At 33.3% G+C, this 25678-nt stretch overlaps 1 protein-coding gene across 1 annotated transcript; it reads right to left on the reverse strand.

The window, feature by feature from the left end:
• Positions 1–17604: 17604 nt before the first annotated feature.
• On the reverse strand, positions 17605–23298 carry LOC131847753 (uncharacterized). Its single transcript, XM_059197402.1, has 3 exons — positions 22261–23298; positions 21402–21630; positions 17605–21317 (listed from the first exon to the last, which is right to left on the reverse strand). Exons 1-3 carry the CDS (start codon positions 23296–23298, stop codon positions 17605–17607), a joined length of 4980 nt encoding a protein of 1659 aa, XP_059053385.1.
• Positions 23299–25678: the final 2380 nt, after the last annotated feature.

Genomic DNA, 25678 nt, shown 5'->3' on the forward strand with positions numbered 1-25678 from the left:
GAATGAACAAGACGCTGAGTGTCACTGCTTCGTCCTATCTCGGGGGTGCGATAGCGATCTTGCGAAAGATTCATTGGTTGTCTAGGCTCTCGGCTTAGCAATATAGTTCGAGGATCCGGGGTACTCTATCAGTGTCTGTGATTAAGCAACTTTTTGTTATACCGAAATATTTAAAACTTTCAGAACTGAAAGAAACACAGAAATTGTCAGAACACGTTGTCCGCAGCATCGGTCGGCGATGATCGATCGCATCGCTACCACTGGAATTAACTCGAATTAACGTCACACCGTGATTAATGTGAATTAATGAACGTTCGTGTTACAACCAACTTAAACGTTGACGAAATTAAATTATAGAGGTACCGAATTATGGTTGTGCGTCACGGTATTTTTGTGCGACACTTTTTTTGCTCAACTAAAAATTATTTCGTCTAAAATTGAAATAGTGGTCTGTTTTCGAGGCGTTAATCATCATTACAAAAAAAAATATAGTCCTTTTTTAAGGTTAAGGTTTTAAAATGACATTAATTGTAATTAATAAACCGAAATATTAGATCTAACTAATAAACCATATATATAGTAAATATAAACCACAAAACACGAATCTATTATAAAATACTTATTAATATTTAATCAATTCAATAAGTAGATTAAAAAGAATTGATAACTGTTCCGTAAATATAAAGATTACTGACATACTGTAAATAAAGTAAACAACCTTTTAATATGATATTAATCAGACGAGTTTAAAAATATAGAATCTTTTACAATTTAATTTCAATACACATTCATAATAAAATAATTTATTGTAATTTCTATATCATTATATAACTCTATATCATTTATATTACTGGAAGTGCTATCAAATATCAACAATGATGTTGAAATTTAATTGCCTTATTTTTCTGTCTGTAAAAATTATGATTATTTTGCGTATAGGAGTAATCTTGTTGCCATTGCGAAGCAAGGTAGGTATATTAGGTAATTTATTATTAAGTATAATAAAATTGTTATTAATATATATTTTTTTTATTTTATTGTATTATATTATTTTGGCTGATAGTATATTATTATATCGTAGTGTAGTAAGTACATTATTCTTTGAAATATTAAGCTCAATATCCCTTTGATGTCTCGTTGTTTGTTGAACAGAAGGTTTGCTGGACAAATCTGTACGTAATCGGTTGGAAAAGCCTTCTTTCACCTGAAGCCTAAAGATTGACAGTGTTTGTTTTCATTTACGTGTACGACAGCTTTGAGAAATGGGTTGTAGTATCTACAGAGTTTGTTTATTTAGGCATGGTTTGGATATTCCATGTTTGTTGTATGGGATGTTAACAATTCCATTTAGGTATATTTTTATGAGGTACACTTCATCATAGTCACTGTGGATTAAGAGGGAGGGGGGGGGGGGGGGGGGGGGGGGGTTGTAGGAGATATAGCACCTAGTTTTCACTGTTCTGTACAATTTAAGATACCTATCATTTATTTTTAAAACTTTCGGTGTTATATATTGTTACACAAAGGACTTCAATATTTTTTAGTTACCGTATATTTTCCCGCTTGGTTGTCTCAAAACTGGTTGGAATTGATTTCTTTGTATTTATTGCGAATAATGTTATATGTATGTGTGTAATATGTTGAATGAAGGTGATTAAATTTACTGTTGTATTGTTATTATAGTGAGTAAAAGTAACAGGTTACGAAGACAGTCAACGCAACCTGTAACTTTCACTTTGTTACTAGATATATACATAAATAATGAATACCAATATATACTCTAAAATTTGCATTCTTTTCAATCTTATATATACATACATGTATCTTAACTATATATACGTATCAATCAAATTAAAATTATTTATTCATGTAAAACATTTTATGATGTTCTTATACAATAGACGTTAAGTATTTTTGTATTAAAAAATATATTCATATTTTTTTCCTGCTATACAGTACCGCATATACAAGTGTATTTAATAGAAAAGAACTAAAGGAAAGGCAAGAGCTCAACTGAATTACTTTTTTTTTAAAAGCCATATTGTTAACATTATTTACTTAAGTGTCTATAACTACCATTAAATGAAAATCTCGTACATGAACAGCTATATTTGATTTATATATACTATGTATATATATTATATATATATTCAGTAGCTATGTTACAAAATAAGGTCAGTACACAGTATATATGTATGTAATTTGTACACCCACCGATTTCTCCAGCCTTTTTCCAATTAAAGAATTCTATTTAAAAAGTCGTAATAGTTAGCTTGCGCTGATAGAAATATATTTACAATTGACACTATTTTACTAAAATATTTATTTTATAAACATAGTCAATTATATATAAATACCAATATAACCCTGTCAATACATTATTTAGTAAATTCTTTAATGTTACATATACACAGAGACGTTAAAAATATCATGCCAGTTTATTTAAATTCAATAGAACATATACTTTGTACATATAAATTGTATACAATTACAAAAACTAGTCATTACATAAAATTATTATTGATAAATTTTGGAAGCTTAAAAATGGAATACTTATATACTGGATAACATGTTGTAAATACGCAAAATAGATGCGTCCTTTTTTAAATTATATTATTCAGAACAGGGATGTTCAGCATGGACCAGTCGACTCAGCTCATTAACTTCTTGAAACGCTAATTAAGTACTCTTTGAAATATTCAGGAGGCGATTTCATCGCTAGCGAGTCTGCATCTCAATTATGTAATACAATTTCAATTTAATAAGAAACTTAAAAACCAATTAAAATCTGTGAATGATATCATAATTACAATTAACTATAGATAAGTATTAATTAAGAACTTACTTAAACGTGAAACCTCTTATATTTCTAATGTATGGATAATTGGAATAATATTACCTGCATTAAATAATAAATATACTATATAATATTATTGTAATGAAATTCAATACAATTCTACTATAAGAAGTGACTTCAAATGGTTGTTGTATACTAATAATAATAATAAATAACCCTGGACAGTTGACACAGCGTCATCTAGTCCCACGGTAAGCAGAGCTTGGGTTATGGGTACTAGACACCCAGACCGATACAAACAATTATATTCATGAATACTTGCGATCATATATTTTTACCTTGCGAGGAATGGAACTCGCGACCATCTGAAGTACAGCGGTATACTAAACCGCTAGACCACCGAGGTCGTCTTTATTATAGTATTGTTTATTTTCTATGTAGATTTCGTCGATTAATTTCTCTATGGTTGGATTTTAATCAATCTAATTATGTTGAGTTGAAAGACCTATTTGAAGACATTTGAAAATATTTTAAGAATAAACTAATACTTATTTATTATGATTAAACTAATACCCGGACGTGAAGAAATTAATATATTTATAGTTGAGGAGATAGTGCATATAGCTTAAAAACAAACATTTTAATATCGGCTTAAACTAGGCACTTAATTATATTTATAATAATAAATGTATTTGATTTTAAAAGTAATATATCTAACAAACTCTTCTCCATTCGACTGATTTTGATATTCAATGTAGTTTTAAACATCCGATGATGTTCCAGGTACAATATTAACTAAATTATATTATTTATTAAAAGTTGTAACCTTGAAGTATATGCGTATGTTATACTCATATTAAATTCTCTGTCTTAAACAGAGAAATTTATATAAATTTTAATATCTTTGATAATATTCCTTTGAAGTGTTAGTTTTGGCGAGACCGCGATATTGAGGTGAAACAGTAATTAGAGCATACAAAATTAATAACGCTCTAGGGTGATTAAAATCATCATGTTTAATAAATAATGTATAAATATGAGATCCCAATTAATATTTCATATGTTATCTATTTATAGTACCAAAACAATAAGTATATTTTCTAACTGTAATATTATATTATAATGGATTATAATAAAATAAATCCTTTTGCTCGTTATTTGTATTATAGTTGGATTTTTAATTAGAATGGGCCATAATCTGCATAGTTATAACAATTCAGAACATGAATCTATTGTCACTTTGAATCGGACCCGAAAGTTTTAGTACAACTTACAATCGGCACTTGTATGGTGCGATACGGGCTACCGTTAGACAAGTTTCGATTTGAGCTCACCAAGTCAACTTGTGAGAAAGCCAGATATCCAGTGAGACGTGCTTGATAAACTGCCTTTTGTGTCCTTTTGTGACTCTAGCCGATAATCCACAATGGCGCCCAATGTGGAACTGAAATACGGGCCGCTTCTTTCTCTATCTAACTTTATGGTGATACCTATTTAGATGTAAAAAAGAATGCATCGAAACATTGTATTGGTAAAATCATGATCAATGGCGAAATTTAATGTACTTGAATTCAACCTAGGAGACGTGCCTACAGCCGTTTCTCAGAATAATCGGTGTTACCTTCTCAGGAGAGTCGCTCGTAAAAAAAGTTAATTCTCTGTGGCTCAACAGTAATACACTAAGTTAGTATTAGCCTGATTTCAATTCACGGCATTTTAGGTAGTGTTAAATACATAAAAAAACACTTCATAATACTCTCTTGCACTAAAACAAATAATAATAACGACCCTGAACAATTTACACAACATAATATAGTCTCAAGCTAAGCACAACTTGTGTTTTTCTTAAGAGATAGCAGTGTTCCGAAAATGTATATAAGTATTTAATTTTAAAAAATATAACGTATTTGGAATATGTTTATATAAAGTCTGATGTCGAAGACAGAACTAACATAACATTTTTGTGGCTACTACGTCACTGTATTTTTTAATGTTATAATTGGCTGATAAAAATATCTTTATATTTTACATTTGTATTTAAGCTTATACAGGTAATTCTGTTCTTATAAAATTCTGTTATATACTTCACTTCCTGATATTCCTTCAAATTAGTTTTCTTTCTCCGTGTTTAGTTCTTGTTGTGACTGTAATGGCAAATAAGCCAAGTGTGTATCTGACGGAAAATATTGTATGGCAGGAATATGCTATTCTCAAGGCTATTGCGTGTAATTAATAAGATATCTCATCTACCATATATCACGTAATAAATAACATTATTGTTATTGTATTAAAGAAGTACAAACGAGTTGACCTTGACACGATAAATTCATCTATGTTTAAGATAAAAAGTAATACGATAATACAATATTTATGAATTGTAATAAATTAGATAATGTCCAATAATAATAGAATTATTAAAGAATTCGTCAAAAATAATGTTTCGACTATTGTTTAAAAAGATAGCAAAAACCTTTCAAACAAACAACTACCAGGGAAGTTCTCACTTCAGAAAGAAGTCATTAGCAAAGTTACGGCCAACTTTCTTGCCTCGGGGAAAATAAATATTTCCCGGAGTTGCTGGATAACAATTGCGCTTTTGTTTAGTCTTTTAGAAAATATTTAAGTTATTAAGCACTAGGACATTAACGACGAACGGTTTCAAGTATTTGTATCGACAGTCTAAGTTTAAGTTATGTAGTTATTGTATACTGCACTTTCAAATTTCCGTTAATTATTAGTAAAAATTATTATTTGATGAGTGCTTCTGAAGCAAACTCAGAAGTAGCAAGAGGTTTTGGGTTTATTTACTATTTGTAAGTCTTACTCTTATTTCAATTTCCCCCTTTTTGTTGGTCATTTAAATCGAAGAATATATTGGCTCAACAATATTTTGTCTAAAATTCGTTTATTTTTTAAATAGAAGTGAATATGCCATATTTATAATTTTTTTTCTATACTACAAGGTGACAATAAAGTAAATTGCCTCTCTGATGGTAAACGGTTTTATATATATAAAATGGTTCCATTTAGTAGTAAAATAGCGCTTAATAACGCTTTTATTTTATTTGATATCACAATTAGACATTTTCTAAACAAATTGTGGCATAAATGCTGTTGGAATACAAATATTGGAGCTACAATGTTACTCAGCAGACAGTCACTTTGATAATACAGTTGTCTATCATTTTTTTATATGTATATTCATTCAAGTATTTTTTTTCGACTATCCTAGTATATAATTACAAATAATTCTATTATAAACTACATAAAAAAATGTGGGTGGGTAATGAATTCTTTATAAATCTGATTAGATACTAATGTACAATATAATTTACAATACAGAGTAAATACCGTAGTCTTAAGTCGGGCGCAACTTCACGAACTGTCGGGGCCCTCGGGGGCGCATTGTGTTCCTGTATTAACGACGAACGCACAAAAGACGCCGCTCATACATCAAACTAACGTCACTCCAATGTCTTCCTTCCTCAGTGTTACAGTTCCCGGGCCGCAAGAAATGGCCCTTTTTTATTGAGCATTTAGTACAGTGAAATTATGGCGCGTAAAATTCATAACGTGCGTCGAAAACTGAATAAATATGTATGTATTTCGTATACATTTCAAGATGTGAAAAATAGAATTTTTGTTGCTTTGCGTCACTTATTTTGGACAGCACAATGTGTCTGAGATGAGGGCCTAGATTCATAAGACAGATCCCTGCCTACTACAAATTTTATAATATCATAATGTTCAAGTATTATTATATTATCATGTTCAATTTATGGAGAAAAATTAAAGTACTCAAATTTTATTCAAATAATGTTATAACAAAATGTCACCATAATAAATATTACGATTATAATGTAGCTCAAATGAAATAAAAAATATGTGAATTATTATTTTATATAGGTTTAGTAGTAGAAATCTACTACTAAATATATTTTATGAATTACAAACAAACAAACACATATATCCTCAATTCCTTTTTTCCTCATTTTGTGATCTTATTACCATCATTACATAGTACAAATAAAGTCGCTGGCGCTGTCTATCCTATGTATGCTTAAATCATTAAAACTACGCAACGGATTTTGAAGCGAAGTGATTCTAGAGGATGGTGTCTATATATATGTAGTACATGGGTGTACATGCCATGAGAAGCCGGGGCGAGTAGCTAGTAGAAAATATAAGTTCAACTGAAAAAAATGTCTTGTACGCTAACACGGGACAGGGGCGTGAACGTATAGCGCTATGAACAAACGCTTAGGAAATAATTGTATGCACATAATTATTTGTGCAACGGTTGCTTTGTACGGCGCGGACACCCCAGAAGAAGAGCGGGGGCGATGCGAGAGCTCGCTCTTACTCGGAACGGGAGTGACTGGAATAGACAATAAAAAATAATAGAAAAAGATGACTGCCATTAATAATAATAATAATAATAAACCTGTTTTAGTTTCCTGTATAGTGGAATTACGTACATAAATAACTCTGTACAATTAACACAGCGGCATATAGTCCCACAGTAAGCAGACCTTGTGTTATGGGTACCAGATGACACTAGATAAATAATATACATAGAAAACACCTAGTCCAAAACAAACAATCATTTTGAATACAAATATTTGCACCGTGTGAGGAATCGAACCTGCGACCACCGAAAGTAAAACGGTGTAAAATCACTTGTGTACACTAAACTTGTATCGTGTGGTTAAAAAACTATCATATGTTACATAAATAAATGATTTTGACTTTGAAGTTGTAAACAAAAATTATATCTCTTTTCATCAAATACTATAAAGATTTTACCTTCAGTTCTGTAATTGATTTCGATAAAAAATTTATAGTGTTCGATATTATTATATATTAAAATTTCATAGACACAACCTTCACAAAAATAGTCATGATTTGAAAGAGAATATATTTTAATGTAACCAATAAAACTGATGGTACGATATTTTTTATTTGAAACAGATTTATTTTATACAATTAAAGTATATTTGATGAAAATTAATTTCATCCATTAAAAAGTAACATGGCGGTTTCAATTAAATAATTTATATTTTGGAATTCTATCATATTTATCGTAGTTCAATTTAATTCGGAATATTATGATTCTTTGATTCAACATTTGTTATAATAAAAGGTTAATAATAAACCATATTAATCTTTATCGAAACATTTACTCAATAACATTCAGTACATATTGCTATTATACTGCAATTGAGTGTGAACGTTGAAGATGTTGAAATTATCAATTAATCTTATTATTTTTGTTGTAATTTACATATAATTTAAGAGCTGTGCTCTTATCGGTGGAGTTCCGCCACCTCCTTCTATCAGTCCGTTTAGCTGCTGATACGACACGACTCCAACCTAATCTAAATAACCTGATATAATTAAAATTAATCTACCGATCATTATTATAGTTAATAAATAAATAAATTTGTCATTTTTCGTCAAAATTAAATTTTGTATACACGATTAAAATAATTTACATTTACACAGTACAGTAGTCAGCACATAGTTTTAGGAAGTTGGTTCGATTATGTGATATTAAGATGTCTATTGTCGATAAAGCATATTTAAAAGAGGAAAGCTATTTTTAAGGAACTCCAACTGTTTGCTACTCATTTTTGTTACGTTACCGTTATCACTTGTCTGTATAACCCCCGGCTACATTTTACCCTAGCCGGAGTGGTCCATAAATACGGGATTAAAATACCAGACCAGCGTGGGTGGACGTATCATTTTTAAACTAACAACGTTACAATCAATTAACCAATGGAAATGATAAAGTATTCTATTGACAAAAAATTTTTGATGTTTGTGCTAAAATTTTATGAAATTCAGTACTGGTGTTTCCTAAATTGACGAAGAGACAGTATTTTTTGTAATAATAGTTGGAGGCGATTAAGGTCTTGTCACCTCAACTACTATTCTCATTTACTTTTCTCACTTAAATATTTAAGGCACCTCTCGTGAGGACAAACATGTATTTATTTACAATATATAAAACATACATAAATCTACTTTTTTGAGTTAAAGAATAGCCTATGTTCGTCCTCCTAATACAGTCTTCTTCTTAAATTCTTCATAATAAAGCTCATTAAGATCCGTATAACCAGTTACGCGTGATAAGTGTTAGAAATTATTGTGATTTTAAAATATGTCATATAATTGTACGTAGGTATTTGCGCATTTGTGTAAATTATATAAAAGATGCCACTTCCAGTCAAACAGAGGTCTACGTGAGACACAACGACAACCGCAGGTGTTTCATTATTCTGTTTTAATGGCGTCAGTGCCATCGGGTTACGCGTCAGACCATTCTCGAACAAATAACCCACTGTGGATTGAAGATAGAATTCACTTACAACATATTCGTATGTGTTGCTAATAATATACATTCCCCATATTGTGTCTATATATAAACGATTTAGACTTAAATAGGTTGCATTCAATGAATGCTTCACAAAGTCTTCGTATATGATAATGCCGCTTCAGTATCAGGTTTTTGGTTATTATATTATATATTATATTATGTAGATAATATAGTTTTAAGGTTAGGGACATTTTTTTTATACTACTACGGTGGCATACGGCCCATCTGATGGCGGGATTACCGTAGCCAACGGACGCCTGAAACACCAGGAGAGTCACGTGTGCTTTGCCGACCCTTATGAAACCTTAATATAACCCTCCTTGAAAAACTGTATGCTGTAGTCTGGTGGGAAAACTTCGGCAGGAAGTTCATTCCACAATCTAAGTGTACGCGGGAGGAAGCTTCTCTGAAACACTGTCCGAGACCACTAAGGTTCCAGCGTGTGGGTTTGAATTCCTAGTCGATGGCAAGTCGTGCGATGGTAAAAGGTGGTCGTAGGCAACGTGTCGAACCAGTTCCTCAGAACACAGCCTGTTATATAGTTGATAAAACACTCAAAGCAAGACGAAGTCTCGTCTCAAGCTAAGTGGCTTGATACCGCCAGAGAGAATGGGATCATCGACAATTCTCATAGCACATATCTGAACAGAGTCAACAGGACCTAGCTGGTATCTAGGTGTTCCTGCCCAAAGATGAGAGCAGAACTGTGACTTATAATAGAGGAGCCTCCGGTCTGCAGTAAAGTACCACTTTGCTCTATTGAGCACACCGAGGTTTTTGGACGCCAGCTTCACCTTTTCTCTTCTTTGTTATAAGATTCACACAAATGGTTTTGTATGTAGTCTTGTTTTAATTTCTAAGATAATCATGAAGTAGCTCTGAATGTAGTGCCTTAGTTTTGTTATGAAATATTTGAAAACTTAATTTAGGCAACTTTACATCATGGAAAAATGATACATAATTTATGTTTAGACAATTTGAGTGTCAAACTGACGAATTGATGTTACTATAATATTAGGAAAGCGTTAATAAAAAGATATGTTCCCTTATAAAAAAAACAATATTATTTTGTTTCCCAAGACGACGATAAAGTCCTCCAAATGCAGACAGCGGTGATGCGAAATAGTTTCGCGGCAAATATCGTAACTGGATAATACGATATTATGTAAATTGTTTACGTAGGGGCTGGATGGCGTCTCGTAAGCCTGTTTTCTAGTCATCGTCAATGTGAATCAATAAATTCAACCCTTTTTATGATTCAGTCATTCGTTTTATTGGTCTTGTACGTGCCTATGAACGTGCATCATTTAGAGACGATAAAAAATTCCGTACGATTCTTTATATCGGATACGAAAGGAAAAATAAAAAGTTGACGTTATTTTCTGTCGTGCGTTGCGTATTCGGCGTGGTTAAGTGCACAAATAAGTTACAGGGCATGTTATTTTATCGTTTCTCCCCATGATTTTGTACGGAAGCAGAAGGGAATATACGCAATATAAGTTTCATTTCTATACATCCGTGAACGATTGATTTTATATTGACGGTTTCGTCAACTCAGTGTGTATCTATAATTTTGTTTTGCATGGACTGCATTCTTTATTTATTCCTTTTATTTTCAATTATTATGAATTGCTCCATATGGTTTCTACTGCATTTTTATTATGAAAGAGAATTATTTTTATGAACATGCTTTAATAGATTCATTGTGTAAGATATATAATTAACTTGATGTAAGCTATATAAGAGCAAAAAGGGTTCGTTGACTATCGTTCGTTCGTTAAATTTCGTACTACAGTTATTTACGAGATCTACCTGCGTTTATATAAGAATATAATTAAATTATGTAATAAGAAGGTACTCAGTATAAATTTCCTCTGAGAGTTTACTCTATGAAGCGAAGACAATTAAAATAAAGTTGAGACAAAAACTGGCGGGGAAAAGTGAAGGGCTATGAAAAAAGTTCCATTAAAGCCGCGTTACAAATGAGAGCAGAGCGCTCGCGTTATCCCGGTTATCTTCCTGGGAACATCGACCTGGCGTTAGATGAACGTGAATTTCTCGACATACCAGATAGCAGTATTTCGATATCCGGTGACAGGAACAGTGATAAAGTATCACTGGATTCATTAGCAAACTGCTTCACAAGTACCTCAAAGAATAGTGGTGTTTTGTATTGCACTGATCATATAATACTAGATATAGTACTTTTACTTTTATGCACATTAACCTGAGTACGCTACTTGCTATGAATAAAAAAATAAAGTAAATGAGAGTGAAATTTCTGTTACCAGAAGAATAATTTCGTTTATACGCGTAAGTTATGATATATATATGGATTGTCAACATAAAAACCATATTACTAATTTAATTAATTAATAGTTATACAAGTGTTTGGGCCATAAAAAAACCGCCACGGCAAACCTTCAATCGTTAATGGTATATATCGATAAGGAATAATTCCCAGAACAACTGAACTTGAAAGCTCATACACACAATACCTGGCTATAATATTTATGAGTTTCCCTCGATCGTGTTTCTTAGATCTAGGCCCTTTCCAAGAATAAATAATTTTGGAAATCGGTCCACAATTGACGTTAATATCGATAGCACCGACTCCTTTATGAAGACGATTAAAAAAGTAAAGTATTGAGACACACAATTGTACAATAGTAATATAGTGATATACCTATAGATATATGAGTACATTACGACCAGGATTCAAGATATAAATATGATGGAGAAGGTTAATATCACTAAAGGATCCCGATGAATAATGATGATAGTTGTCCCATAATTACCCCAATGAAAAATATCAGATTTTAGTATATATATCTACGTATAGATGCTCATTATACAATTCTATTTCATTTATTTATAGATATACCAAGTCAAACTATAGTAAATTACTGAATCTAAGCTCGGTGGTGTAATAACTTATTTCTTCATATTCCAAGTTTATGGCGTCTGTCTGAAATTCATGAATAATCAAGACACGATTATTGGGGCAATATAAAATATTGTATATCTTGCTTTCTGCTACGCTTACGAATATTTCAAATTAATACAAGGTTGCAACTTGCGCGACCTCCAACTAAATAGTAACAATGTAAATTGTATAAACATATATGTTGTGTGTGAAAATACTTATATATTAATATTGTAATGTATTCATGGTTTGATGCCGATGATGTTTCTAAATAATAGCTACGTAAAGTATGGTAGCTATGTCTATCTCATTGTTAAAAAAATATATTAGTTCCTCGTCCATAAAATTGTTTTTCATCTAACTTACTTCACACGGGATTTTTTTTCATTGCCTGCATGTACCCAGTAAATGCTTGAGACAATTATATAATTTATATAGATAATTAATTTTATTATATATAATTCAATGAAACTGAGACTAGACTACACTAGACTAGAGAAAATAATTAGTGAACTGGAGTAAGATATCACAGCATTGAAATAGATTTCTAAAAACGTCTTGTTTTGAGTTAAATCCGGTAAATAAATAAAAAAAATTAATTATTTAGTGCATGCAGATTGTATACAAAATACCATAATAACTAGAAATAGTCTACAAACAATAATAAATAGATCAGTAAATATTTAAAGTAATTCCTCCATTTCTACCAAATTAACGAAATGAAATCTGAAAAGAAATTTAGTTACATCCGAAATTTAAATATTTTTTCCTATCCTAATCACGTACACTGATGTTAAAAGGGTGATGTTAATTTATATCCCTTACCTTTTCCAGAACAAAATTATATAGATTTCTATTAGATAGGAACACCCTAGTAGCCAAGTTTATGTAACTTTAATAATATATTACAAATATAAACAGATTTCAATTATTTTTTTCATAACAACAATTGTCCCAAAAGATCAGCAAAAACAAGTAATATCCGAAATTAAAATGTGAAGATTTTTTTTACAGCAGTGTATTTAAGCGAGCAAGGAAATAACACGGCAGAACACTCCCGATTATGTTCAGAGATAATACGAGCGTGCTTATTTACGGGCACTGATAACGGGGCGATGATTTAAGAAAGCGCGATAATGTTGCCGATTTATGACCATAAACCACCTTGTTACTATTAAATTATGGGTATATACATACAAGTAAAGCTGTGTTAATGTGTATTTTAGAGTCGTATTTAATTTATTTATATTATTAAACGGGTCTTAACACACACTAATTTTATGACAAATAAAGGTATTTACCTTTCTCAACGTTTCGACTAGGTTGCACTAGCCGTGGTCCCGAGCTGACTGGAGTAACAGCGATGTCAATGTAGATAGGTGACAGCAGTTTTTTCATCTACCGTCACTAGATTATTCAACGAAAGTTCGCGACACATAGCACTCACGGTATCCGCACACTTATTGACTATTGATGCTACTGAACTTTGCTTGAATTTATTATTGTATTTAATTTTATAACTGGAATAGCAAACAAGCGTACCGAATAGCAACATGGACATCATATCATTTGACGCCCGTGGTACCCAACAAGCATTGCCATTCGGGAGGTTTAAGATGTTATGACTCCGTAATTTCGATGCCTTATTACAAACGAAACATCTTACAAATCAAGATTTTTCGTGGCTGAAATAGGTGAGATAGAAACACTGAGACGGATGACTTTGTAAAAATTCTAGCCCGGTAAATTTTTTATATAACCACTGAAAATACAAAATTCAGATTTAATTAGCAAAATAATTTAAGTGAATATAATAATTGATTACACTTAATAACAGAATAATTTCTGGACAGTGTTTACATTATATTACACCGGCCTTAAAAAAATGGGATAAGGAAGATGCAGATGATGATTTATATTTTGCTCAGTGATAGTAAATTTAGAAAAAAGTCTAATATTCTATCATTTGTGATAGAAGTAATAAAGTTTTATAAGACAATGAGAATATATGTATGAAATTATCAGAATCAATTGTAGTTATTATATTTATGTATTTCTGACATTATGAAAAATTGAATAGAAACTAACTTCGCTCAAAAATTTCTCATTGTAAGTAGTTATTATATTCTAGTACCGTATTCAGTTTTTACATGAAAGATTATATAATATTATAATACTTTTTTTTAAATATAGATATTTTTTACACACTAGGTTTTAACGTCTATATCTACTATAGTATAACTAATATTATAGCAAAAAACCTTGAACTCAACATTATCTCGTTTCGTGTCAGCGACAACCCTGAAAATGTTAGAAGAAAATACGAATGAAATGAAGTGAGCTAGTATGGGTTTGATAAACGAGTTTACGCCCGCCTATCTTTTGTCCAAGTCGTTCCCTTGATGAGTACAACTGTGTTTTCGTGCTGCGAAGCTTTGAATATATGGCACAGTTTAATGTAACTGTGAGGTTACAGATGTTAGTTAAAGTATTTGACGATTTTATAAATGTTGTTTATGCATTTAAAGTAATTTATACGTTCACTAGTTTTAAACTTCAATATTATAAGTAATACGGCTGATTTAGCGTATATCTTTTCTCTCCTGAGATTTACATTAAATACCATCTGCATGATAAATATTTGGTATATAGAAAACAAATTTGAATTTCTCATATAAAAATTTTTCATATAATAAATGATAATATCGTACTGATTAGCTCTTATAAGGATAAGTGAGACACATGTACCCTTGAGCATTTCTAAATCCTTCAGTAATTACCGTAAATCCCGTGAACATTCTTTCATAAATTTTTATTGGCTGCTCAAATACACTATACTTATATAATCGGCAGGTATTGTGTAAGTGACGAAGTATGCAGTTTCATTGTAGTTTACAAAATTTTCATTTTAACGCGGAAAGAGTCACATTAAATAGCAAGGTATATATAAACCTAGACAACTACGCTCACTATTTTGTGTTAAAATGAAATGCACATGGATATTCAGTATAAAAACATTTTATTCTCTCAACACCGGTAGAGCAAATCCATCAATTTGTCGAGGCGCCATCGAGCCTATTTGTCTGCGCGTCCAATTAGGACTGTCAAGTAGCAATGTAACGTTCGGAGATATTTTGACGAACGTAATATTATGACAGTTTTGCAGTTGACAAGATCGGTTCGTTTATTTACTAAATAATGGTTTGAATTTTGCACGCCTCGGGGGTCTAGTACACCGCTTCACTTCCGATGGTCACGGGCTCGATTCCTCGCACGGTGCAAACATTTGTATTCATGAGTACAATTGTTTGTATCGGTCTGGCTGTTTTCTATGTATATTATATATATTTACAAAAAAATAATCTAAGTGTTTATATACTTGTCTAATACCCATAACACAATGACTGCTTATTGTAAATTGTCCAGGGTGAAATGTTGGGTGTCATATAATCATGCTAATGTAATATCGTATTGCTGTATCTACTATACACATAGGCGATGGTTACTACTTCCTATCAGGCACAGATAAAATAATATTACATATTATTAGGTGAGCGTAAGCTTGTTTGCTGAATGAATGAAATGACAGTTATGAAATCAATATGTAACTTAAATTTAGAAAATCGATTTCCCAAGAGCCTAGCGATTACGATTCATTGAATTCCTATTAATAAATATAGTTATGTCTAATTAGGACTGTCAAGTAGTAAGTATGGTAGATATTTTGATAAACCTAATATTATGATAGTTTTGTAGTTACCAAGACTGACTTATAAATAAATTCTGACGTGTGTAGCATTAAGTACTACTAAACATATTATTAATTAATTAACGTATTCAAATCCATGAGTTAATTAATAGATAGGTACTTGTATTACAAAGTCTGTTCAGTTTATCACAATATAGTGCTGTGTAATATATTCATAATTTTTATTTTATTAAATTGTAGGTTATCTTTATATAAGTCATTGACTTACACTGTGATAAAATTGAGATGACATGCAAAACAACAGAAGCATGAGCTGAATTTAATTTAATTTGAAGTTCATAATAGTTATGTGATTAAGTACATAGTTGTGATACTACTATTACAGTTCTTTGAACCCGGGTGCAGTGTAAAATAAACTGTAGTGAAATTAAAGCCTTTAAATCAAGGCACGCAGTTCTGTCCACATGCCACACGCGTCAGACACGTAAATGCGTGCATGCTGGCTCGTAAAACATTTTGGGGGCGCCCTAGTATAACTAGGATTTATCTCCAAATTTTCAGGACGCAATAATTCTTTAAAATGCCTTACCATGGCTACAATAATAAAAGGATGAGATAGGCCACCAACTTAAGTAAGTTTTTTTGTTACTATTTATATTAAACCCGAATTTAATAAAATTGTTGTTAACTGTTTATTTCTTCACTAGATGTAAATAATACAAAATTGCTAAAGTAAATATTACTAAAATAAATTCTACAAATATTTATTATTTCTGTAATTAGAAACATAGATAGAAATAGTCAAGCAAACTTGGGAAAGTTTGCTTGACTATTTCTCTCTCTATAATGTTAGTATTAGTATGGATAAAATATTTAGATCTTTTACAGTAATAAAAAATGGACAACAATAAGTATTGCATATGATAATCATCATGTTAACTATAATGACATACTTAATTAATACCGCATTATTTTAAAAATATTGTGATCACTTGATGTCTATGAGAATACTTTCTGAAAACAATTGGATCGGTCCACTTAAATCATTAAAGTTGGCTACATCAGTCGCCTTTGCAACGCGGGACCAATTCGTCGAAAATCCAGAAATATTGGTTTGTAACTCACATGTCCATAACTCGATTGTTTCTGAATTATTTACCAGTTCTATTTTCCATTGGCCGGAGTTCATGATAATTCACATGTAATCTGACTATTCACAAAATGAATTAGATGTTTCAATATTCAATTTTGTACAATTGTAGACGTCTATCACTTTACAAATGAATACTATGAAGTTATTGGATTAGACATTATTATGACGTATGAAATGTTATTTGTAATTTGCCGTATTGGATTTGAATTTATAGAGATATAGAGATTCAGGAGAAATATCAAACATTACATTGAACGTAATAAAGTGTGCTGTTTCATATGTCTCTATTACTATTATAATTATTAAATATTTTTTTCAATACTGTTTTAAAGTAAATTATAGAAAATGTATATCGTAGGTTTTTTTAGACTAATATTTTATAATTACGAGTGAAGCGGAGGTATCAAATGTGTCTGATGAGTGAGAGATGCTGAGGGTTTTAACGAGGAAAATACGGAGATTAAATAAAATGCGACTAGTATGACAGCGATATATAATAGAAAGTAACAAAAGGAATATGTCAAAGAATATTATTATAAAATTTAAAAATAGTACAAAAACCTATCAAGGAGTTCGCTACATCCTACCCCTCGTGCAGAACTGCACCAACTAGTAAGCAGGCCAAGGTCAGGAGACCTTAAGTGGTCAACTTCACTAGTTTTTTAAGCGGTCGCCGTAGCGTGCCTCCTGATGTGGCAACGTCCACTACTCTTATCACACCATCTTTCCCGGGAAACATTTTCTCTACTCGTCCGCGTGGCCAAGTTCCTCGTGGTAAGGACTCATCTACTATTATTACCACGTCCCCAATCTGTAAAACTTGTCCCTGCATACCTCTTGTCTGTGCTCGTGGTTGCATTGTGGGTAGTACTTCGCGTACCCACCTGTTCCAGAAGTGGTCAGACAGTCGTAGGGCTTTCCTCCAATCTGATCGCCCAATTAAATCTCGGTCTTCTAGTACTGGATTTATTTGGTTTGAGGATGTACCTATGAGAAAATGAAATGGTGTTAATGTGGTTGGATCATCAGGATCGCTTGAAACATGGGACAAAGGTCGTGAATTTACAATTGCCTCCGCTTCTGCTAACAATGTTAAAAGTACTTCCTCCTTAGGGGACCTTTCTTTTAGAGTGGCCTTTAGTGCGACCTTTACTGTTCTTACTAGGCGCTCCCAACATCCTCCAAAAGTCGGTGCTGCTGGTGGAATGAAACTCCAGGTGATGCCTTTCGTGGCTACAAAGTCTTTTACATCGGTAGTTAGAAATTCCTTGAGAATACGGCAGGCTCCTACAAAGGCGGTACCATTATCTGAAAATATGGTAGTTGGAGCTCCCCTTCTGGCAATAAATCGTCTGAGACTCATTATAGCTGCGTCAGCAGATAGGCTGTGTACCACCTCCAAATGAATAGCTCTTGATGACAAGCATGTAAACAAAGCCACATAGCGCTTTTCATGACGTCGCCCAATAGTGACAGTAATTGGGCCGAAATAGTCTATTCCTGTAAATGTAAAAGGTCTTTGATGATGTGCTAATCTTTGTTGTGGGAGGTCTCCACGTAATGGATCCATCGGTAAGGTTCTCCGAATACTGCAGAAAGGACATTGTCTAGCTACGGATCTAACAGTATTACGTAGGCTAATTAACCAGAATCTTTGGCGCAGATCGTTTATCACCAATTCATGGTTTGCGTGGCCAGCCCGTCGATGATAATAAAGTACCAATAGGCGTACGACTGAGTGGTGGCCGTCGAGCAAAATGGGGAACTTGGTTTCAGGATCGACGTCTTCTACGGCTTTGATTCTGCCAGCTAAATGTAGTAATTTGTCTTCTCCAATGTTTGGTGACAGTTTACACAAGCGACTATTTCGAGGTATTGGCTCAGAATTTAGAATCTTTCTGTATTCTTCTCCAAAGCTGTCAAGTTGTGTACGCATCAAAATATGTCTTTCTGCGTTTTTAATTAGTTCGCCTCCTAACGGTGATAGATTAGTGGACGTTGAGTGTTGGCGAGACTGAAAAACTTCACCAGTTAATTTAGAATTTCGAAATTTGACCAAATTTTTTCTAAAAATAGCTGCAGCTTGATGAACCCGAGCTGTAGCACGTAACAAACGGATCCAGTCGCTAAAATAATTAAAATGAGCAGTAACTGGACTAATCATATCTGTGTCAAAAGAAGTGAATCCTACCAATTCGTGTGGTTCACATTTTAGCTCCTCACGAATTGGTGTGATGTTAACTGGCTCTATGGGCCATGTTTTAGGAGAATTGTATAAGAAAGGTGGTCCGCAAAACCACCTATGAGAATAATTTAAATCAATGGGAAGTAGTCTAGTTGCGTCGTCGGCTACGTTCATGTCAGTGGGCACCCATCGCCATTCGCTAACAGATGAATTTTCTAACATTTCTCCAATGCGATGGGCAACAAATGGTTTGAAACATCGTGCGTCACTTCGTAGCCATTGCAGAACAGTCATCGAATCAGTCCAAAAGTTTGTAGATGCTGTCTTTTTACGATGACTATCCTTAATGGTGATTGCGAGACGTGATGCCATTAGAGCGGCCTGAAGTTCCAAACGTGGAATTGAAATTGGCTTCAGAGGAGAAACCCGAGCTTTACTCGAAATGAGGACAAGCTTGATACTTCCGTCAGCGTACACTAAACGCCAATAAGCGACGCAAGCATATGCAAGCTCACTTGCATCCGCGAAGATATGCAATTCTCTATGTGAGGGTTCGTATCCTCTACTGCTAGAATACCAGCGAGGGATGGTTAATGAAGAAATATTTAATAGTTCCTTAAACCAATCATTCCATTTAGACGTTTCTGATTGGGAAAGTTCGGTATCCCAATCGATATTAGTTCTCCAGGTTTTTTGAAATAAAATTCGTCCTTTCACGACAATAGGCCCTAATAAACCCAATGGGTCATAAACTCGCATTATATGTGATAAGACTTTACGTTTTGTTAAGGAAGTAGGGTGGGTTTCACCTATACCAGTGCGGAACCCTAAATTATCAGTTATCGGGCTCCATGATATACCTAAAGCTCGGACATTAGTGACAGAGCTACAAAGATCGATTTCCAATGGTTGAGCTGCACGAAGCTCTTCTGGGACAAGTTTCAACACCATTGGCTCATTGGAAATCCAACCCCGCATCTCAAAACAAGCAGCAGCATGCACTGTGACAATATCTGATGCTAACTGGGCTGCCTCATTGATATTATCTAACGAGTCTACATAGTCATCCATATAGTGATGACCCAATATGGCTTCTGCTGCTTTAGGATACACGTGTTCATGAAGCGATGCGTTCTTATTTTTTATGAACTGTGCAATAAATGGGCTACAGCATGCGCCAAAAATGACGGCCGTCATCCTGTACTCTTTTATGGGCTGTGATTTGTCGTATCTCCAAAGAAATCGAAAGGCATCCCTGTCCTGTTCCCTTATTCGAACTTGTGGAAACATCTCCTTAATATCTGCCATCATAGCAAATTGACCCTCACGAAAACAAAATAATATTTTTAATAATGATTGTAGCAGATCAGGCCCAGGAAGTAACAATGAGTTCAGGCTGACACCCTCATTTTTAGCTGCAGCATCATGAACAACTCGAAGTTTACGCTTCTGAGGATGATATATACCGAAATGTGGAAGGTAAAAACGAATATTTTCGGGCAATATTTTACTACAGCCCTTTGAATAATAAGTCTCAGATGCACATTCTTCTGCGTAATTTTTAGTAATCATGTTTGTTATAAAATCACAATACGCTTTAGAAAAGTCGGTATCATGGGACATGCGTCTTTCTAAGCTTAAGAACCGTGATAACGCTTGAGGATAACTGTCAGGGACGTAGTGTATATTGTGACGCCAAGGCATGCCTACCTCAAATCTACCAGAGGGTAGACACCTCGAGGTCGCTTCTAAGATGTCAACAGCACGTTGTTCCTGCATGCTCAATACTGATTCTGTTTTAGAAATACCTAAAGAATCTATTTTGTATTGTTCTTTAATTAAAGACTCTAAGTCATCATCCTTAAATGGTTCAATAAATGTTCCGTGGTTAACAAATTCGATTAATTTGGTTTTACTGGAAGAAGCCCCATACAATGTCCAACCTAGTACCGTTAAACAGGCCACGGGTTCATTCTTTTTACCAACGCGAACGTCACGATTAATTGACAAGTGCCAATCCTCAGCACCTATTAAAACAGTCGGAGTGACGTCATCATATGATAGTACATCAACTAAATCGGACAAGTGTGAGTATGGTTCAATATCTTCTCGATTAATTGTTTGAGATCGTAAAGATAATGAGTCCATTGCCTTAGCATTTTTTACTAAAAATGTGTCTTGTGTGTGCCTACCTTTAATATAAAAATCGACATACGTTACTGTGACATGTCGTTGAAGACCACCAATACCGTTCACTGTAATCGTGTGTTGCGGCCCTGTCGCGCCTATGCGCGTCGCAATACTAGTGTCGATTAAAGTGGCTGTACTTCCGTCATCGAGAAGTGCGAAGACATCACAACTCCCTCTAGGTCCCGAGACTGTGATAGGTATCACCTTTAAAAATGCCCGCGGACGACTAGCTGTAGGTTGTTGTACTCCGGTATGAGTAGTAGACACAAAAAGTTTATCTTCAGATGACTTTGAACAACTAGGTATTAATTGTGTATTTTCTATACTACATACATCCGTGACATTGATATCTGTAGTTTGTGAGACACTGGCCTTATGTGAACTAGATGAATGTTGATGAAGTAAAGGATGATGACGAATGCGACACCCGTCGATATTGCAGGGCTTTACTTTACACGTTTTCCACTGATGTGAACTAGTTCGTAAACACCGATAACAAACTTTCGCTTGTCGTAGCCATTGCCACCTTTCATCTACAGATAAAATTTTGAATTCCGAACATAATTTAATATTATGACCTTTTTTACAAAATGAACATGATATTTTTTTGTTGTCACTGTTGGTATGTGTCATTGTGTTAATATTTTCACGCCGAAATGATTGTTTCTCACTAAAAAAAGGTTGCATTGAACTAGACTCGGGCGACAGCCCAAAACGAATATGTTGATCTAGTTCACGCCTTAAAAATTCAGACAACAACTCTAATTTTGGACGTGTTGTGGTATTTTGTGTGGCAAAATCTGTCCACCTAATTTTAATTGTAGGGTTCAATTTCCCTAATACTGCGTAAAAAAGCTCTGGAGAGTGTAAGTATTCTGTCTTGTTTAATAATTTAATTGTGGCTATGGAATTACGTACCCTATTGGCAAGAGTAGCGAGTTCTTTGAGATCAGTGCCCAGACGTGGAAGATTTTTTAATTGAGATACTTCCCTGAACACGATCAACTCGGGACGCGCGAAGTTCTCTTCAAGTGCGCGTATGACTTCGTCCGGGTTATCCGTTGCCATCAGTAATGCCGCGACAGCGTCATGCGCGGGCCCTCTCAGTACACTCTGAAGTCTGGATAGATTGCCTAAAGTAGAGAAATTATTTTTAGTGAGCTCGTAGATGCGTTTAAAATGTAGCCACTGAAGTGGGTTCCCTGAAAATGGAAATAGGTCGGGATTGGACCCTCGGCTGGACGCAAGAGCTTTCGCTGCTGCAGCGGTGTCCGCTACAATTTTAAAAATATTTGTGTCCGTATTAACGAGCGGGGCCGTCATATCCACCGCCTCGGGCACACTAATTATATTATTATGTTGTCGCATAGAAAGTATAACAGGGGATGCAGTTGGCCGTGTGGTTGTCGGTGGTAATACCGGACAACCGGCAGATGGAACAAAATCTTGTTGTTCACATTCAATTGCGGAAATGACCCTATTACCTATATCTCCTTGGTTTTTAATAAACTTAGTATTTTCCACCCACCTCTCTGTATCATTTACCACCCTGGTTGAATTGTGATGACTTGTGCGACTTCCAGTACAGCTGCCATTGGCTTCAATAGCTGCTAACTCGGCACGTAGCTCGCTATTTTCAACCTCTTCCTGTAGAGCTGAAAGTTGTAGTTCACGATCACGTTGTTGTTTTTCACGCACACGTTGTTGTTCTTCACGCACACGTTGTTGTTCTTCACGCTCACGTTCCCTTGCGGCAAAATCTAACTCACGCTCTAGACGACGACGTAAGGCCATTGCCTCCGCAGCGGCCTTTTGGGCCTTGACGGTAGCAGATGAATGGCTCGACCCGGTTTCAATCGATTGTACACTATGAGTTTTACTGCCCTTCTGACTATCATTAGTAGTCTGTGGGTTGACTTGCAGGATGGAACAATTTGGTGCAAGTACGGATGACATGACTCTACTTTTACTACGGGTGATCATGAGAATGAGAATAAATGATAGCTTAGATTTATATGTAATGAGAAAATACAATGAAAATAAATAATGATACCTATAACTACGAAAAATGAACTATGAAAACTAGGTGCGCTGTAAATATAATAGGTAGAAGGACCAAAATGAAGCGGAGGTATCAAAATGTGTCTGATGAGTGAGAGATGCTGAGGGTTTTAACGAGGAAAATACGGAGATTAAATAAAATGCGACTAGTATGACAGCGATATATAATAGAAAGTAACAAAAGGAATATGTCAAAGAATATTATTATAAAATTTAAAAATAGTACAAAAACCTATATCGTAGGAGTAATATTTTATAATTACGAGTATATACGGAAATTTAATCTACTTTCTATATTTTCATCTTTCACGACTGTTGTCTTGTTCTTCTTCAAGGTAAGTACCTACCGCGATTTCGTTACAGTGTCTCATTTCAAAATTTATTAAATTTCCATACATAGACATACAATATTTGATTTTAAACTATTATTTTAAAAAACGCAAGTTTTAATATGATTAAAATTTGTTTCGACACAGTATTACGGGGTGATTATATTGAAATATTATGGAAACAAATATTTTTTTATATTATATAATGCAAATTAATTCACTCGATTATTTGAGCAACAAACAAAAATATATTTATAAAATTTCACGTTTATTGAGTAGTATTGCGAAGTAATTTGGCTGTGCTCTGTGGCTTGTATAAAATAATATAATTTATAACTTTGTTCCATGAATATCTGAAAAAATATATCAGAAAACCACACAAATTTTATATAAATATAAGCGAGCGAGAAAGAGTTAAGTAAATTATTTTTTTTAATGTTTCTAGATAAATTATACGGTAGAGATATAATAATATTATATTATTATCAAAAAAATCTTCAAAAACTATGCAATTAAAGTATCGTTGACGAAAAGCATGTAAAATTTGTAATATATTTATAAATTTAGATTTGAGTTTATCTAAAGTTACAGAGCAACCAAAGATGGCAAAGAATTTATACCTTGTCATTTTTGAATTAAGAATCTTAATTTTTATCGCATTGGAGCAATCATATTTTTGCTTACAGCTAATGGGTTTAACTGAAAAATTCCTCTTAATAAGGAAACTCTTATCTCCATTAAATAAAATTTACTTTGTGCCTCCCAAGTATAATATTTTAAATCTGATAATTTTATCGTGCTGCCTATATTTAGGTAAAATTCATTAACGTTCTTCTTTGTGATGACTATAAAATTGTGGGCGAAATTTTCATTATCATACTTGTGAAATATACAAGTAAGCAAGAGATTTGGATCATGTCTTGTGTAATAAGGTAGATGCTTTTCTTTGTTTACTTTCATCGTTCCGGTAGAGTTGGAAATAATGTTGCATAAAGGTATATATTTTTTATAATATATACCTTAAAAAAATCTCACCTATCCCTTTAAAAAAAATGTACTCGTATGTATACAATATTTACGTTTGTCTTGGTTATTACTTAAGAACTACCGCATACGTTCATCTATTCATATTAATACACACAAAAAAAATGACCTATATAAAATAAATAATGTCTCTAAAGTATTATTAAATGAAACAGTCATTTAATTAAGCAAAAGGAGTGTTATGATTTTGTTTTCATTATTTCTCAGTCAGTCTGTCATTCTAAAGAAGATTTATTTAAATTTAGATAATTAGTGAATAATAACTTCAATTATGTTTTTTAAAAAATCGCCAATTTGGTTCTAAATTAAGAAACTACTATTGAACTACTTAACTAACTGTTGAAATAAATCTACGGATAAACACTATTTTACTTATAATACCTATATTATAATGTATTTCTCTCTCTAGTTTATTAATATATGAAATACTAGCTGTGCCCGCGGTTACACCGCGTGAAACTTATAGCCTATATGTTATTCTGATATAAGCTATATTACTGTAAAGTTTCATCAAAATCCGTTCAGTAGTTTTTGCATGAAAGAGTAACAAAAATCCATCCATTCTCACAAACTTTCGCGTTTATAATATTAAAAGGTATAAAGCCAAACTAAACACAGCATAATTATAGCTAGTATTATGTAATATAGCATCAGACGAGTAGGAGGCCACTTCCGACCCTCATGGGGAGACTGCGTCGTCAAGGTACTCGTGTATCCTCTTGCATCCCCGTTTAATAAAGGTCTCACAAGAAACCCTAGACGAGTTAATGAGCTGTTTCATTAGATGTACCTATAATAGGATGTTTGCCCAGCTTTTTACCTTGATATTATTTATTATTTATTTTTTTTAACTAAAGAAGTAGTACTTTATGGTTGTCACTATGCACCCATATTAAATTATT

The sequence above is a fragment of the Achroia grisella genome, unplaced genomic scaffold, assembly GCF_030625045.1.
Source record: "Achroia grisella isolate CSIRO2021 unplaced genomic scaffold, CSIRO_AGI_Agris_v1 utg540, whole genome shotgun sequence".
NCBI classification, from domain to species: Eukaryota; Metazoa; Arthropoda; class Insecta; order Lepidoptera; family Pyralidae; genus Achroia; species Achroia grisella.